At 27.8% G+C, this 16,860-nt stretch overlaps 2 protein-coding genes across 2 annotated transcripts; one reads left to right on the top strand and one right to left on the bottom strand.

The window, feature by feature from the left end:
* The first annotated feature begins 5,391 nt into the window (after positions 1 to 5,391).
* Positions 5,392 to 7,196, top strand: LOC137818516 (probable 2-oxoglutarate-dependent dioxygenase AOP1). The gene is made up of 3 exons (XM_068621987.1): positions 5,392 to 5,993; positions 6,258 to 6,579; positions 6,833 to 7,196. Exons 1-3 carry the CDS (start codon positions 5,620 to 5,622, stop codon positions 7,079 to 7,081), a joined length of 945 nt encoding a protein of 314 aa, XP_068478088.1. The 5' UTR covers positions 5,392 to 5,619; the 3' UTR covers positions 7,082 to 7,196.
* A 6,288-nt stretch (positions 7,197 to 13,484) lies between these two features.
* Positions 13,485 to 15,890, bottom strand: LOC137819614 (gibberellin 3-beta-dioxygenase 1-like). The gene is made up of 2 exons (XM_068623514.1): positions 15,321 to 15,890; positions 13,485 to 14,269 (listed from the first exon to the last, which is right to left on the bottom strand). The coding sequence occupies exons 1-2, from the start codon at positions 15,806 to 15,808 to the stop codon at positions 13,633 to 13,635; spliced, it is 1,125 nt and encodes a 374-aa protein (XP_068479615.1). The 5' UTR covers positions 15,809 to 15,890; the 3' UTR covers positions 13,485 to 13,632.
* Between the last annotated feature and the right edge of the window lie 970 nt (positions 15,891 to 16,860).

The raw sequence follows: 16,860 nt of genomic DNA, 5'->3' as shown, positions 1-16,860 counted from the left end.
AAATTGATTTTATAATATCAAGTATAATTACATGAGAGTTTTTGGTTCCAAGCCAAAGAGAAAGATTCAATATAGGTTATGTTGATGATGGATTTTGTTATAAGTTTTATGACTCTCTTTAGAAGAATTTTAAGAAGTTGTGATAGAAAATTGATGAAAGACAATCATTAAAAATTGATAAGGTGGTAAATTATACACTTGAAAGACTGTGATATAACTAATTTTAAATAATTTAATAGCTTATTTAGAATATAGATATTAATGTAAATGAGGTAGATGTTTCTTTTATGATGATAAGGAGGACCAGGTTAAAGATGAAATTTTATTGTTTTACCTCAAGTTCAATTTCTAATAGATATTCTTTTTATGAGATCGTGATCTTAATAGATGAGAAAAATCATATATAATTATGCATAGACGATGAAGAGTGAAGAAAAACAAAAATGGTCGAAAAGAATGTGATTAAAATTTTATATGATGATCACACTTTTGATTGGGTGAATTTGTCTAAGGACAAGATGATGGTCTTGAAAAATAGGTAAATTTATAAGATCAAGTGTGAGAGTAATTCCATGTCTCCTTGATACAAATCTAGATTACTGGTAGATGACTTTTATCAAATAAAGTGTATTGATTTTAATGAGACTTTTTCACTTGTTGTGAAAATGTCACTCATTTCTTAAGCTTAATTGCTACTTTTGATTTCGAGTTAGAGCAAGTAGATGTGAAGACTTCTTTCCTTCATAGTGATTTAGAGGATGAGGTTTCTTATTTAAAGACAAGAAATACTATGTGTGTAGGTTGAGAAAGAATCTATATTTTTAATTTGAATTTGTTTACTTCCAACCACTATGTCTATTAGAACAAAAATTTATAATGTTATTATATGTTGATGTCATGTATATCATTGTAAAAGATATTTCTAATATAAACAAATTGAAAAAAGTAATTGGAAAAGTCATTGTCACATTGTAGGAGAAAAATTATAAGTTAGGATAATCAGTCTTTCTTATGTACCGACACAGTATCAACTCTCACATATATTTTTACGAAGACATTGGACAAGAAACGCTGCGACACACAAGTTGGGTTCATGATCTTCACCTACCAACTTGAGGGAGTATTAAGAAAATAATAATTATCAAACTATACACAATTATTTTATGCAATTATTGTATATTTTTTCTTACCATTTTCTTATATATCATTTTCTTATAGTCATTTCTTATTATATTATTAAATATTCTTCATATAATCATGATACGTGATAAAAAGTTGAAGAAATTTTATTAGTCAAAACTACATTATATTAATTAAGAATATCAAAATGAGTTAATCTATTACGTTTTAGCTCAACTCGTCATTGGCTCATAAAAACTATGTAATCCTCAATTTTTTTTATAATGTTATTATATATATATATATATATATATATATATTTAAAACACACTTAAATCTTGTAGTTTTTCTCTTTCACATGTTTTTCTCATTAAAAATTGACCATGTTGCGTTCCTCTCTTTATTTTTCTCACTGTCCATTTTCATTAATTACCCAACGAAGAAAAAATATACTGATTTTTCTAATATCGTGTATATTGATTGTGTGAGTTTTTCCTTTAGCAGATCATATTTAATGGAAGGAAAGATTGGGATTTCAGAAGGAAAAAAAAAAGTTTTCTGAAATGGAAAGAAATATGAGATAAAGGCTGAAATAAGAGAGATTGAATTAGTTTTCAATTTAAAATTATTATTGAGAAGATTATTAATTTTCTTGTTTAAAGGTAAAGTACAATGATTTTTTTTGTAAATTATTTTGGTCTATGTTCTTAATATGATTATTGAACTAAAATTTTGGAGTACGATTGTACAATGTATTTGGAAGAAAAATCTGTTTAATTTAATTAATTGAGCTTTTATAGCCATGTTAATTTTGAGTTTGAGTTAAGTTATTAACTGTATTAGATTATTAGGTTGTATAAGTCAAACATTAAATTAATCGTTAGGTCATGAATTAGTTGAACTTTTTTAATTAAGTTTTTAGGCTTAAAAACTATGATTAAATATTTGATACTGTACATTTTTTTTTGTAATTATGCTTCTAAAATTAGTTTACAAAATCTTAAATTAGTTTACGTTTGGTTAAAAATTCTTGAGACTTTCTATAAAAAGTCTACAGACTTTAAATCAAATTACAAGATCACAGACTCAGTTATAGTTTTTTTTTTTAGTTTGGAAGCCTAATTTAAAAATGTAATTAATTCAAGGCCCTGCCGATTAATTTTACTAAAATTAAATTATGAATGCTTTAAAAATATATTTATAAAAAATAAAATAAAAGTTTGGAAACTAATAAAAGAGGGAGAAATTCCTGATCATGTATATTATATATCTTTTTTTTTAAAAAAAATGTGAAATTTTAAACCCTAAGAATTAAAAAAAAAATACCGTCGAGTCTGTTCCAAAAGATAAATTCTAATTGCCTACTTTAGTTTGGTCCAAAAGATTATGAAGAGAATAGAATGATAGAAAAAAGATACAGAAAAAAAAAGATATTTATAACAATTAATAATAGGAGTGATTTTGGTAAAAAAAATTATAATTTTTAAGTTATATTATATTAATATTAATATTTTTTTCATTTTCATAGTAAAAGAAACTATTATATACTTATATATAAAGAGGATTGCTCTTAATTCTTTCTCTATTTTATCCTTATATAAATATTTAATTATATTATTATATTATGGATAGTGTTGTTATTTTTTATTTTTTCTAAAATATTTAATATATGTGGAGGAACAGTTTTAAATTAAAATAGAGGTTGGAGGCGATTTTGAATTGAAAAAGTTGTTACTTTTCAAGTAGTTACATGGAAAGATGAATGTCTCTTCAAATTTGAGAAAAAAAATATTAGTGAAAATACAGGAGAAATTAGCGGTTTTGAATTGAAAAAGTAGTTAATTTTCAAAAATAGTTGCATAGAAAGAGGAAATGGACATATATGTTGTGTAAAGAATAAAACACATGATCCATTACTCGCATTGTTAAGCCAATTCACACAAAGTATAATAATTTTACATAATAATGATAATATCATTTTTTATTTATAATATACTATAAATTTATATTGTTAATATAAATGTGCAAATAATAATATTATTTATTCAAATTTTAATATTAAACATGAATATATATAAATGAAAAAAATAAGAAATGCGGATACACGCCTGTGTTCCCACTAGTTACTATAATAATTTTTGTTTTATTTTAATAATTATTACAATAATTAATTTTTTTATTATTTTTATTACTATAAAAATGCTTCAATTATGCATTTGCTTTTTATGAGAAAAAAAAGCTGAAAGTTGAATGTTAAAATATGTGGTATATGTTGTTAATTTTCATTCATTCTAAATTATTAGAATTTTTTGCCTAACACGAAAACTTTATAAAAAAAAAATTATTAGAATTTGATACGAAATTGTCAATAAATATATATATTTTAATTGATGTTCGAACTCTCATATTGATTTGTTGACATTTTGTTGTTATTTTTTATTCTGTTTTTTTAGATAGATAAATTTTTTTTTGGAAGAAAAGAGATAAATAAAGTACAATTTATATAAAGGAATATTTCTGAATTGGTTCATATTTGTATATATTATTAATATATATATAATTAATATCTGAATATAGACTTAATTTTTAATATATAAATAAATGTAAATCTTTTATAATTATTAATTTGGGATTAGAAATAAATATATAATCTCACATATATTAACCAATCTTATGTGTTCAAAGATAGATAAAATAATTTATAATATACAAATAACCAATCTTATGTGTTGAAAGATAGATAAAATAATTTATAATATACAAATAAGTGTAATTACATAATAGATGACTCATTTAAAGAGAAACAGAGGTTTTTAAACAGGGATATAATTGTTAAAGAAACCATGGTAACCTAATTCCATTGTCGTGTTTGTATGTTACTTTTGTCTGAGCTCTTGTGTTGTTGGTTCCACACAGTAGACAGCTAATCGAAGGAAGCATGTCAAACATTGTGCATGAAGATAACATCGTGGTACCACAATTAATCTCTGCTAAACTATTATAAAAATTAAAATTATGTACTAAGAATAATTGCATGAAAGTTGATTAATTTGTAGTGGTCCAGTGTTAGACACAAGTTGTAGATATGATAAGAATTGATGGTGTGAAAGATCCACAAGAACATGCTTTCCTTTTCCAAATTAACTACTTTACTATATTTTACTAAATGCTCCTCCACACCAATTCATCATCATTATTACTTAACCATTCAATAACATGGCTTTGAGTTTAAGTACATACAAAATTAATATAAACAAATTCAAAAAAAAATTGTATGAAAAAGTATTTCATTTTTAAAATTGCCTTCTTGTACTTTCTTCTGTTTTTCATTAAACTCAAAAATATTCATTCAACCACATGACTCACTTTAGTTTTTACATTTTTGCATTGGGGCTTCTCCCTCCCTCGGATAGAGCATCACTCTAGACTTAAAATGGAATTGTTATAATATTATAATAATATTAAAAATTTATTTATTATGTAAAAATTATTAATAAAAAATTAGTTAAATATTTTTTTACCATAAATATGCTGTCGTTAAACTAGTTGAAGCTAACTCAATTAACAAGTATTAAGCATGATTAAGAAGTTATGGGCATGCGTTAGTTTGTACAAGATATGAAGTCGTAGAAAAGTATAAATAGAGGAAGATCCATGATAAAAGGATAATGATAGTTATAGTTAAAATAGCTAATATTGCATACTTAAACTGACTTAAGCGGCAGAATGTCATTGCATATATTCTTCTTAGATTGTCTCGAACGAAATATCGGCAGGACAACTCACGTGAAGCTTGAAGAGGTGTTTGATAGGGAATATCTGGTCTCATAAATTACAAGAACAGTAAGTATTTAGGATGTTCAAAATTTGGATTAAGAAAAAAACAATTTTACATCTTTAACCCTTAATGCTGATCAAATAAAAAAAACCCTTAAATTAATATACATTCTGGCTAAACTTTAAACCATAAATATTGTAGCAGGGAGGTCATTTTCAGTTGTTGAGTCTAGTATCATTATTTATTATACCTAAAACATCAAATAATTGGAGATATAAAATAGAATAAAGAAAAAATATATATTTATACTACAATTCAATCAAAATCTGCCTTCAAAATCACAAATCACAAATGAGATCGCCTTTAATTATTAATTAAAATAAGCCCAAAACAGTGTGTGATGCTGAAACCAAACAAAATTGTTTAACTTTTGTAACAATTGGTTGGTTGTGAATGTCTAATAAACTCCATCAGATAAGCCCAAAACAGAGCCTGAAGCCAAAAACCCAACCAATTTTGTTTGCAGTGTCAGCTTCACATGCTTGGTTCTTTCCAATCACAATATATTTTCTGTCACACCATACAACAACATTAATGTTATAATATTATCAACGAGGTTGTTGCATTATATAGCATATGTACTATGAATGCCTTCAAATCCACCTTAAATTAAGCATCACCCTTCAATTTTGTAATCAAATTAGAGAAGGAAAAGTGAAAATATGGGTTCAGAAGACACTCCAAAGCTTCCAGTAATCAACTTTACTGACCTCAAACTGGAGGCCAAGGACCCTAATTGGGAGGCAGTGAAGTCCCAAGTCCACAGGGCACTTGTGGAGTTTGGTTGCTTTGAAGCAGTTTTTGATAGAGTTCCTTTAGAGCTTAGAAAAGCCATTTTAGGTTCACTTCAAGAACTCTTTGATCTCCCTCTGCAAACAAAGCTACTCAATGTGTCTAAGAAGCTTTTTCATGGTTATGTTGGGCAATATCCTATGGTTCCACTTTTTGAAAGCATGGGCATTGATGATGCAGTTGTGTATGAGGAAGTAGAAAGCTTGACCAACACCATGTGGCCTAATGGAAACCCAAATTTTAGGTATGTCCGAGTCGAATTTCAAAGTAATAATACATTCACAACCTGTTCCATATACGAATTTCAAAGTAATAATACATTCATGATAAGAAGAAAAAGTATTTTTGTCATTTCATGGAAAAAAATTTGAAATTTTAGACAAAAAAAATGAAGTTGTAGACTGGTACAAGTTGTCAATATATCACTTCTCGGATTTCTAATACATATTTTGAAACTTGTATTTCATTTAACTCTTTTCTTTTTCTTTTTTGTCTTGTAATTTGGCAGCAAAACTATACAATCTTTCTCTGAGGAGCTAGCAGAGTTGGATCAGATTATTAGGAAGATGGTTTTGGAGAGCTTGGGTGTTGAGAAGTACTTGGAGGAGCACATGAACTCAACCAATTATCTCCTGAGGGTTATGAAATACCAAGGCCCTCAAACCAGTGACACAAAGCTGGGCCTCAGCGCACACACAGACAAGAACATAGTGACCATATTGTACCAAAATGAAGTGGAGGGTTTAGAGGTGTTGACCAAAGATGGAACATGGATAAGCTACAAGCCTTCCCCTCACAGTTTTGTTGTCATGATTGGTGACTCTTTCAATGTAAATTTTCTATTAATCTCTTACCATTTAAACAGCATAAATCATATCAATCTATTAAGAAGTGAGCTTAATTCAACCTCATAAGTCGGTCTCATAAGTCGGTCGTAAGGTGAGTTATTTATTATGAAATGTTCTAATATCCAACACAATCAGAAATCATCAAACTTATCTTACATGACTACTTCTAATTGAATGACAGTAAAAAGTTGTGTACTCAAATTTGTAATTATTGGATGAGTGTGAAATGTTGCAGGCATGGGCAAATGGGAGGTTGCATTCACCCTTTCATAGAGTGATGATGAGTGGAAATGAGACAAGATACTCTGCAGGGTTGTTCTCTATCCCTAAAGGAGGGAGCATAATAAAAGCCCCAGAGGAGCTGGTGGATGAGGAACACCCTCTGCTTTTCAAACCCTTTGATCATATGGAGTTTCTCAAGTATTATTACACTGAAAAAGGACAGAGAGATCAGTTTGCACTGCTCACTTACTGTGGTGTTTGAGCAGCCATTGGTTGTGTTGTACCACTACAGTGTGGTCATTCATCATTCAAATGTTCCCTACGCAATTTACCTTGGACTTAATAAAACCATTGTTATGTGTGTTGTTTTTAATCAACCTTTGATTGCTCGTATTTGACACAAAATTGAAAGATAATAGGAGTTGTTTCTACCATAAATGAGTTTGGGTGTGCAACTTAATAAGAACAGGTATCAAGTTCTAATTAATCTCTAAAGTAAAATGGGAGGTTCACTTGAAAATGATTATCTAATACTTAAAGTTAATAGGATCATAAAAATAACAAGTTCTCTATATTATAAAAGTATAAAAGTTAACTGAAAACAAGACACATCAGTAAAATAAAAATAAATAAGACTTATAAATAATTTTTTTAAATGAGTTTACTAATAACTTATCTTATATAAATTTCTCCAATTATAAATACAAAACATAGAATTAAGAAAATTGCTTAAATGAAGAATGATATGTTCGATTTTAATGTGTTCAAGTTTTTTGGTATTAACACTCGTATTGATAAAGTTCTACGTCCTCTTCCTGTTAGATGAGAGTTTTCTTCACCAGACTGGGTTAAAATTAACACTGATGGGGCTACTAGGGATATCCTGGTCTTACTACTTGTGAAGGTATTTTTCGTGGGAGTATGGGGGAATTTATTTGAGTTTTTTCTGCGTTTTTTGAAGTTCAGGCTGCTCTGGTTGCTGAGTTTTATATGGGGTTATACATCCTATGGAGGAAACTCAAAAGATGAGGCTTATTAATGTCTTGTCTGGCTAGAATGTGATTCTGCTTTGGTTTGTGCTGTGTTTACTGTTAGGACAAATGTTCCTTGATCCTTCGTAATCGATGAAATACTTGTTTTAATTATTGTGGAAAAATTAGGTTTAGGGTTACTCATATTTTTTGTAAATGGAATGTATGTGCTGATAAGTTGGCTAATTTAGGATTTATTCATAGAGAAACTTTTCATTGGTATTGTAGGCTTTCATCTTTTATATGAAAGCTTTTATTTAAAAAATTGTTTAATTCTTTATGTTAGATGAGAGTAGGTAACAACTCTATGCACTAAACATATTTTGCTTGTATACAATAATATTTTTTTATTTGTATCCTTTTATATAATATACATTAACTTATACATTGAAATATCAACAACTAACTAGCATAATTTTTATAATTATTATATATAAAATATAAAAACAACTATGTTAATGGCCTTCCTAGTTTACTACTAAGAGAATATATTTTAAATTAACGTTTTTTAAAAGGTTAAATGTTACTTTCTTTTATTTTTTAGTTTTCATTCGTCAAATGTTTATTAAGTTTTTTTATTACTGTTTCTAAATAATATTGGAGTTTTTTTTTCCAATAGAAATAAGAATATATATATATATATATATATATTATAGGTTCTAATCTTTTTTTATAATTTAATTTTATAAGATTGGGTTATATATAAAATTAGTTACTAATATTGTGTTAGAATCACTTTGAGTCTATAATACTCAACTTTATTATTGTTGTGCATCCTCTATATTGGGCCACTCACAAAATTTGATCTCAAGCTTGAAATATTCATTTTAGTAAGTCACAGTCCTAAGTAATAAGAGATAAGGTAAATTATTTATTTTCTTTCGTTATTCTCTTTTTATACTATTTGAACTATTGTAATATTAATAATGATTATATTATTAATTCAATATTATACTTTTAGAAATGCTAATAACGGATCTATTTTAATTTTTTTATTAGTTTTTTCAATAGTTTCATGTTTAACTGTTCATTTTAACGAATATATTAATTAATATAACAAAATAATACCTCTTCTAAAGTATACATTATTTTTACTTATTATAAACTTGATTAAAATATTTTAAGATATAATATAAGATTAATAGTAGAATATAAAATATATAACTGAAACTAAAAAAAATGCAATTAAAATAATTCCTTTATGAATAAAAAAATCTAATAGTTAAAAAAGTAATTTAAAAGAAAAGGACAGTTCAAAGTGTATTTTTAATCATAAAATATATATAAAAACTAATTTTAGAGACAAAAAATAATTAGTTACTATAATAACTAAATTATATATCATTTTAGATAAAAAAAATGATTTCTAAATTAGTTTTTATTATTGTTAAATAATTTCTAAATTGATATCTAATTAGCTATCAAGATTTTAGCTACCAAATTTAGAATCTAAATAATTGGTAGTTAAAAACTTGATAGCTAATTAGATATCAATTTATAACAATAATAAAAACTAATTTAGAAAGCAAAAATTTTTTTAGTCTCTAAAATGATTTCTAATTTAATCAATATAACAACTAATTATTTTTTATCTTTAAATTTAATTTTTATTTAATAATTTTTGTGTAGTTACAAGTTATCTTAAGAGCTCCATCTAGTTATTCAACTTCCAACTAATTTTTTTATCAAACATTAGTCTTATTAGTGGAATGACCAAGTTATCAACTTAAGTATAATACAAAATTAATTTAAAACTACTTAATATTTGGTTCTGAAATATTGGAATATAAATCATTTAAATTAATAAATTTGAACAAACAGCAAGTAAAGTTGTAACCAAAATCACTAAGATTGTTCTAGTGGTGAAGTAATAATATGAAGTTGTTGATATTTTTTATATGAAGTTATTGATAATATAATTATACACATACATACATATACATATATATACATACATATACATATACATACATATATATATATATATATATATATATATATATACTAACATGTGAAAGTGGAGGTATCTGTCAAAAAGACCCTATGATGGAATAACATAAAGGAAGTTAGTGCAGTTGGCTCTTCAAAAGATTCTATGATAGACTCATAATATTGTAGATTGTTGATGTATCACTGAATATTACAATGCATGAAAAAGAAGAATAAAAAAGGTGACATGCATTTGGAGTTATTCCAAATGCAATTAAATAACCAAAGATTCGTCTCCATCATCCATCATACTGATAAGATTAATCATAACAATATTCTATGTAGGCCTCAGATTCGGAGTATAAACCAGTCTTTTTTAGCTTGAAAAGACATTGATCAAATGAAACATTTCATACCTCTTATGATTTTTCATTCTTCTGCCACCCAACAATAATCTGAAAATCATCATAGATTTTCTGCTCCTGTAGTGGGATCACAGAAGAAAAAGGATGCACAAACCCTCCTCCTCCTTACAATGTGTGTCAAGATATTATAATTTCTTCATTCTAACAATGTCACTTTGGACTTCATGTGATTTTGAATGTTTCATCACTGCTGAAAAGTTTGATGAAACATCTGCATGTCTTGTTGCAACACTCTTCCACAATACCATGATACAGTTTGTAGCTGATGTGATTGAGGTTGGTTTTGAAATATTGGCTAACAGACAACCTTACATTTGACAAAGTCCTAATTTGGTTTATGGAAAGAGAGAAAAAAAGTCCTTTGATATAGTTAGTAGTAATTGCATTGTGTAACTCAACGTATGTGGCTACAAATCATGTCAGTTCAAGTATAGTTGTGATTTCTAAAAGCATTTTGCCCGTGCTTGAAACACAACAACACACACAAAGAAGTTTTGCTATGCTCCAAACCAGAAACCAATTATTTGTTTTGAAGTTTTTGCTGTCCTTTGCTTTTTTGCACTTCAATCATTTTCATGATGGAGTCCTTTAAACTACCTTAAGATTTACTAATCAATCATCTTGTGTAGTGTATCTATAATCCCAGCACGCCACTGAACACTTTTTTTTTTAAATATTGAAGCAAAATTTTCCTTCTTATGCTTCACGCATTGATATTTATTGTTTTCGTCCAAAAGGAACTGAGAAAATTTCTGCCTGTTGAACTCCGTCTAAGGTCGGTTCACACTCCTCCTCGTACTTCTCAGACTAGATTGGCTTACTCTGTCTTTCTCTTTTTTCTCTGACGCTCAGATAAATACTCTGTGTTTGGTGTAATTAATGCGCGATAATAACGTACATTCTTCTTGAAAGTTGTGACTATTATGCTTATTATGGACCGGTATTATTGGACTGGATTAATGTTTATGTTGATTAAAAACATATTACCTAGTTTTTTCATACGGTTTAAGCTTATTAATCTTCTTTTAATCTTAATGCATTTTGAACATGTTGATCGACCAAAACCGGGTACCAAGATTTCTAAGTCCTGTTTGGTTCCGACCGGTACACTTATATTATACAAAAACAAACTCAGAAAGTTTGGTGCTATGAAACTTGCATTAATCTGGAGTATAAAGTGAGTGAAATGTGCCAGTTATATGATTCATCATGCATCTATTTAGAACTATGATAATTAGTATTTGGCATCTCTTCTTAGGATATCATTTTTACATATAATATGATTTTGAATAAAAACTAAAAGCATATATGTTTAGTACTTTTCTGTATTGGCATTATCTGAGTCCATGTGCAGAAACGGACAATGGACCATCTTCAACTTTAGTTTTATAATGTCGTATGTAAAACACAGATGTTCAGACACTGGAAAAATTAAAGCTTAGGAATCGTTATATAATCTTCTATTGTCAAATAATTGTGGACCATTTCTTTTTAATCAAGTAACTATTAATAGTGCCAATCTAATCTGTTAAGTTCTTTTGTCCCTTTTGTCTCTATCAGATGGAATGGTTCCTTCATAATTTTGGTGAAACAATTCACATCATAATTCTAATATATACATGTAATCAAGCTTTATTTATTACCAATAAAATGTGATCAATGATGTCTTTTGTGATAAGAAAATTCTACAGTGTTTAGAACTCATTATAGTATAACTAATTCATTTTTCCCAGCTAGATCAATCTATCCTTTATAACTATATATCATGAGATATAATTCTACGACATTCTTCTAGATTATTATAGCTATTTTCCCCTTTAATATCCAAAATACTATAAGAGAAAGAAATTAATTATACAGTAAATAATAAATTTTATTCTATTTTATTAGCTTCTTCACATAATTCCTATGATAGAAATACTATAAGAAAATTTGTTTTTGAACTAATGGTTTCTCAATTTAAAGAATTAGTAACTAAGTAAATAGGGGCTAAACTAAAATTTACACTACTAGGAAATTATTAAATAGAAACTAATTTTAGAAAAAAAAATAATTAGATACTATTTTATAAACTAAAAGAATTATTAATATCTAAAATAGTTTCTATTATTGATAAATAATTTCTAAATTAGTATCTAATTAGTTATCAAAGTTTTAGCTATCAATTATTTATATTCTAAAGTTGGTAATTACATACTAATTTAGATATTAAAAACTAGTTTAGATATTAATAGTTTTTTTAGTCTTAAAATAGTATATAATTTAGTAATAGTATTAGATTTGAAGTAATTAAAATATGTATATCTTAATTTTGGAGATTAATTTAACAACTAAATAATTCATAAACTTATTTAATAATCATAATTTGAAAGTTAACAATATAATAACTAAATATTTATTCTCTTTATATTAATTTTTATTTAATAATTTTTTAGTAAAATAATATAAAAGGAATTAAAACCTAGATTTAACCCTTATCAACAAATGTACATATGTACGAGTTTATACAATAATAACACTAAATTTGAAAGGAACAAATATAAACAAGATAGTTCTAAACATCCTTAACTAAAAAATAAAATAAAAAATCAGCCATGCACTAAGATCCACCATACATGTACGAAGAATGGTTGAAGTGTCTATTATTGAATATTTTATGATACATCAGATTTATAATTGAGTTTTGTCCATTGCTTTCTGCTTTTAAAATGTTAGAATGGGGTAAGGTTGCAAACTCATTTGATGAGGATAAAAAAAAATTGTCATTTTTTTATCAGAAAAAAATATTTAATAAGAATATTTTGAGTATTCCAAACATATACAATTAAAAAGTTGTTGTTTGTACAAAATTATTGTAAAATTATTATCAAATAGACTTAAGTGTCATTGATCATGTACAATGCAATCTTCAAACTTATGATACTCTTCAAACTTTATACTCCCATTTAATAACTGTTTTTATTAATTTATATTTTAATTAAATAATTTAATTAAATATTTTATTATTGTATATAGTTGTTAAATAGATGCAAGAGAAAAAAATTGAGATATTAAAATAGTTTTTTTATTTTTAGAGAAATTATTTGTTGACACTCACATTTTTCTCTTACTTTCACTTTACAACTTCTCTCAATAATAAAATATTACATTCAATTAATAAAAATAAATTTAAATTAAATAATAATATTTTTTATTATCAAATAAAAGTAGAAAAAAATGGTGTGTTTTAATCCTCTCCAACTTTCTTGTTGTCTGTACCCTAACCACAAAACCAGATTCTGTATAAGCAAACAAAGGGTTTTTTGAATTTTTATTTTTATATTTTTTTTCTTTTTGCCTTTAAAATGGCTAGTACAAGAGTTGACCAAGAAGGGTCAAAAAAGTTGAAGGCTATGGGCTATGGGCTATGGGCTATTATGGCTATGGTTCTAGCCCACTTGAAAGTCGTTGTTCTGATCCTCGTTTACATCAAATAAACCGTTAATAGAGGAAGAAACCCTAACCGCAGAGAGAGCCTTATTGAAATGCTTTGCTTTTTTCCCAAGGTACTCGTTCCAAGTCACCGATTGAAATAGACTGGGCCTACCTGGGCCTACCAATTTCTCATTTGGACTGATCTCCACGTTTGTTGGGGGCCCATATAGATAAGCAACTGAGAACCTTTGCCGGCTCCGGTTCACCCGCACCCGATGGAGCACACTCGGGTACAACCCGTTTGACAAAATATGGAGCAGATCGCCAATGTTAATCACCAGCCCTCCGGCAAGCGGCGGCAGCGCCACCCACCCTTCGCCGTCCTTCAGAACCTGAAGCCCACTCACGTTGTTTTGGTGCAGAATTGTGAGCAGCGTGGAGTCCGTGTGGGCCGCCAGACCCATGGCCCGATCCGGATCCGGGCAACTCGGGTAAGAATTCAAATGTAGGGCCGCGCAAGCCCCGTTGAACTCTCCTCTCGGCCCGGCCCATTTAATATCTTCCTTCGAAATACCAAGGGAAGCCAAGACAAGGCACATTAGCTTCGCTGCTAGTTTTTTCATGGCTGCTTCATATTCCTTCACAATCTCACTGCAAATTATAAATAAAATAGCTTTAGAAAATATTAAATATAAGTTATTCATATCATATCACCCATTTATATAATATAGTTCACAACATTAGCATTTTTTTTCTCTTTCTCTCTATATCAGTCTTTTTCTTTTTGCAGCAAATGAAAAAATAAACACACTGTCAAAATACATACAAGTTTAGCATCATAAATTATTAGGTTATTCAAAGTCACTATGAGGCATAGTTCTAAACTTTTAATAAATCTTTAAATGACATATATTATTTAGATTAATCAAACTTAATTACATATATAGTGTATGTGTGGATAATTTTTTTTATAAACAAAAAATAAATTAAATATATTAATCCTTATACAAAGAACTATATAGGATTTTGATGTGGATAAATAGGAAGTATATTTTGATGTGGACCACCTAATATATATAATCTTGGATTTGAAGAAAGTGAGAATGGGAAGCAAGTGGATATAGTGTGGTAGATTCTCATAAGGGTGGGTCCTTGGCTGTCATTATAGTGATCTTTGCTAACTGCATTAGCCTGAGAAAAATGGGGTTCTAACTTTGCGTAGTGGAACCTTCACCACAAAATTCACAAAACCCTCTCTTCACCCTTCTTTTCAAACCAGACCTATAACAACATATCTCATCAAGAAAACCAAAACAAAAGGTACTAAATTCTTGTAATTATTATAATGAGCAGTGTTAACGGTATTTGTAATTAGGGTTATTTGATAATCTAGTTACGTGTAAAGTCTGAAATGTTCAGCTGTTCAATAGCTTGACTTTGACCATTTTGTGTATAAAAGTTAAAACATATAAAATGTGTTAAGAGTTGAGATAACCTGAAGTGTCTGTATAAGAGTTGAGATAACCTGAAGTGTCTGTATAAGAGTTAAGACACACTTAAATGTTTGTATAGGGTTTGAGACACCTGAAGTATTTTGGATAAAAGTTGAGACTCTCTATAAGAGTAAATTAGACATCTTTAAAGTGTTTCATTTTATATAAAATGATTATTCTTTACTGATAAAAAAAATCCGGTTACGTACCAGTATTTAGCATATTCTTGGGGCCAGAGTTGGAGAAAGAGGTGGAGAGGGGAGTCGAGAATGGTGAAGCACTCAGACCACATGAGTTTGGGGAAGAAGGAGGAGATGCGGGCGCGGCCATAGCCGGCGACGCCGTCGGGGGAGCGAGCAGCTTTGAGCTTCTGGTGAAGAGGAAGAGAGAACAAGGCAAGACAAGCCGTCTGAATGTCAGTGAAGAGCTTGATGGGGATGCCATGGTTGACCAGTTGGAACACACCCCATGTTTTGCATGCATGCCCTATGAGGTTTGAAGCATTAGGGTCCTTGAAATCGATGACAGGGACAGTGTTGGTGGTGGTGTTATCGGAATAATGATGATGATGATCAGAATCTGGTTGTGTCCATGCGTAAGATTCGGGGAATTGTTGTTGCAGAGAGTTGAAGTCAGGGTGCTTGTGGTGGTGAAGATAGACAGGGTGATCTTGAAAGGCTTCTGAGAGTGAAGGCATGGTGTTAATGTTAATGTTGTTGTGTTGTGTTGTGTTGGGAAAGTGTGTTGAGAAAGAATGATGTATATATAGAGAATGGTGCAGAAGATGCCGACAATGTTAACATAAGATAACCAAATGAAAACCAGACAGACATGAAACTAATTTTATTTTCGATTTTCATATTCTGTTTTGTGCCACTAAGAATGCCTCTGTATCCCTCTTTTACTCTTTTCATCACGTCATGTCTTTAAGATACAATTAATTAATACATATTGCTTCAAAATATAAATGACCAAGGCAAAATTTTATACAAAAATATTACTTTTGAGAACATAATTAAAAAACATCAATTTATAAAACATCAATTTATAATTATAATTTAATTAATATAATTTTAAAATTATTTTATTTTAAGTATTAATTATTTAGATTTTAAATTTAGTAGTAAAAACATTGGTGGTTAATTAAATACCAATTTAGAAACTATTGAATAATAATAAAAAGTAATTTAGAAGTCAAAAATTTATTTAGTTTACAAAATGGTCTTTAATTTAATTATTATTGTAATTAATTATTTTAGTTTCTAAAAATTAATTTTTATTTAATGATTTTCTTTATATATATATATATATGATTATCAGCTTATTAAATTCATACATGCCATTGTTTGTGGTTTTTTATCATTAACTATATCTAATTTAATATTAAAATATATTAGTTTTGCAAAAAATAAAATATATTTAAACCAAATTTAAAATACTTATTTTCCCATATTACTCTATATCAACCCTAATGTTTATATATAATTTTTTTCTACTTTTATTTTTTATTTTTCTTTTAAGTTAGGTGCGACAAGCATTACATATAAAGAAAAATTTAAGACACCTTTGAATCAAAAAAAATTAAAATAATTGATTTATTTTATTTTGTGAGTCTTCTTATTTTTTTTATTTTTACTTAACCTAAGACACAAATTTACATTTAGAATTCTATAATGTAAAGACAAGAAAAGATCTTAATAAAACAAATTATTAAATAAGAGAATCTTGTGTTTTAAATGATATAACAAT

This window comes from Phaseolus vulgaris, chromosome 10, assembly GCF_000499845.2.
Source record: "Phaseolus vulgaris cultivar G19833 chromosome 10, P. vulgaris v2.0, whole genome shotgun sequence".
Classification (NCBI taxonomy): domain Eukaryota; kingdom Viridiplantae; phylum Streptophyta; class Magnoliopsida; order Fabales; family Fabaceae; genus Phaseolus; species Phaseolus vulgaris.
Note: the sequence above shows the minus strand (reverse complement) of the source record. Positions and strands in the feature narration are given on the sequence as shown.

Excerpts from the sequence above, each read along its gene's own strand:
- LOC137818516 (XM_068621987.1), top strand. The coding sequence starts at position 5,620 with ATGGGTTCAGAAGACACTCCAAAGCTTCCAGTAATCAACTTTACTGAC. Across the intron at positions 5,994-6,257 it reads AATGGAAACCCAAATTTTAG|CAAAACTATACAATCTTTCT; the intron begins GTATGTCCGAGT and ends GTAATTTGGCAG. Across the intron at positions 6,580-6,832 it reads TGATTGGTGACTCTTTCAAT|GCATGGGCAAATGGGAGGTT; the intron begins GTAAATTTTCTA and ends GAAATGTTGCAG.
- LOC137819614 (XM_068623514.1), bottom strand. The coding sequence starts at position 15,808 with ATGCCTTCACTCTCAGAAGCCTTTCAAGATCACCCTGTCTATCTTCAC. Across the intron at positions 14,270-15,320 it reads CAAGAATATGCTAAATACTG|TGAGATTGTGAAGGAATATG; the intron begins GTACGTAACCGG and ends TATAATTTGCAG.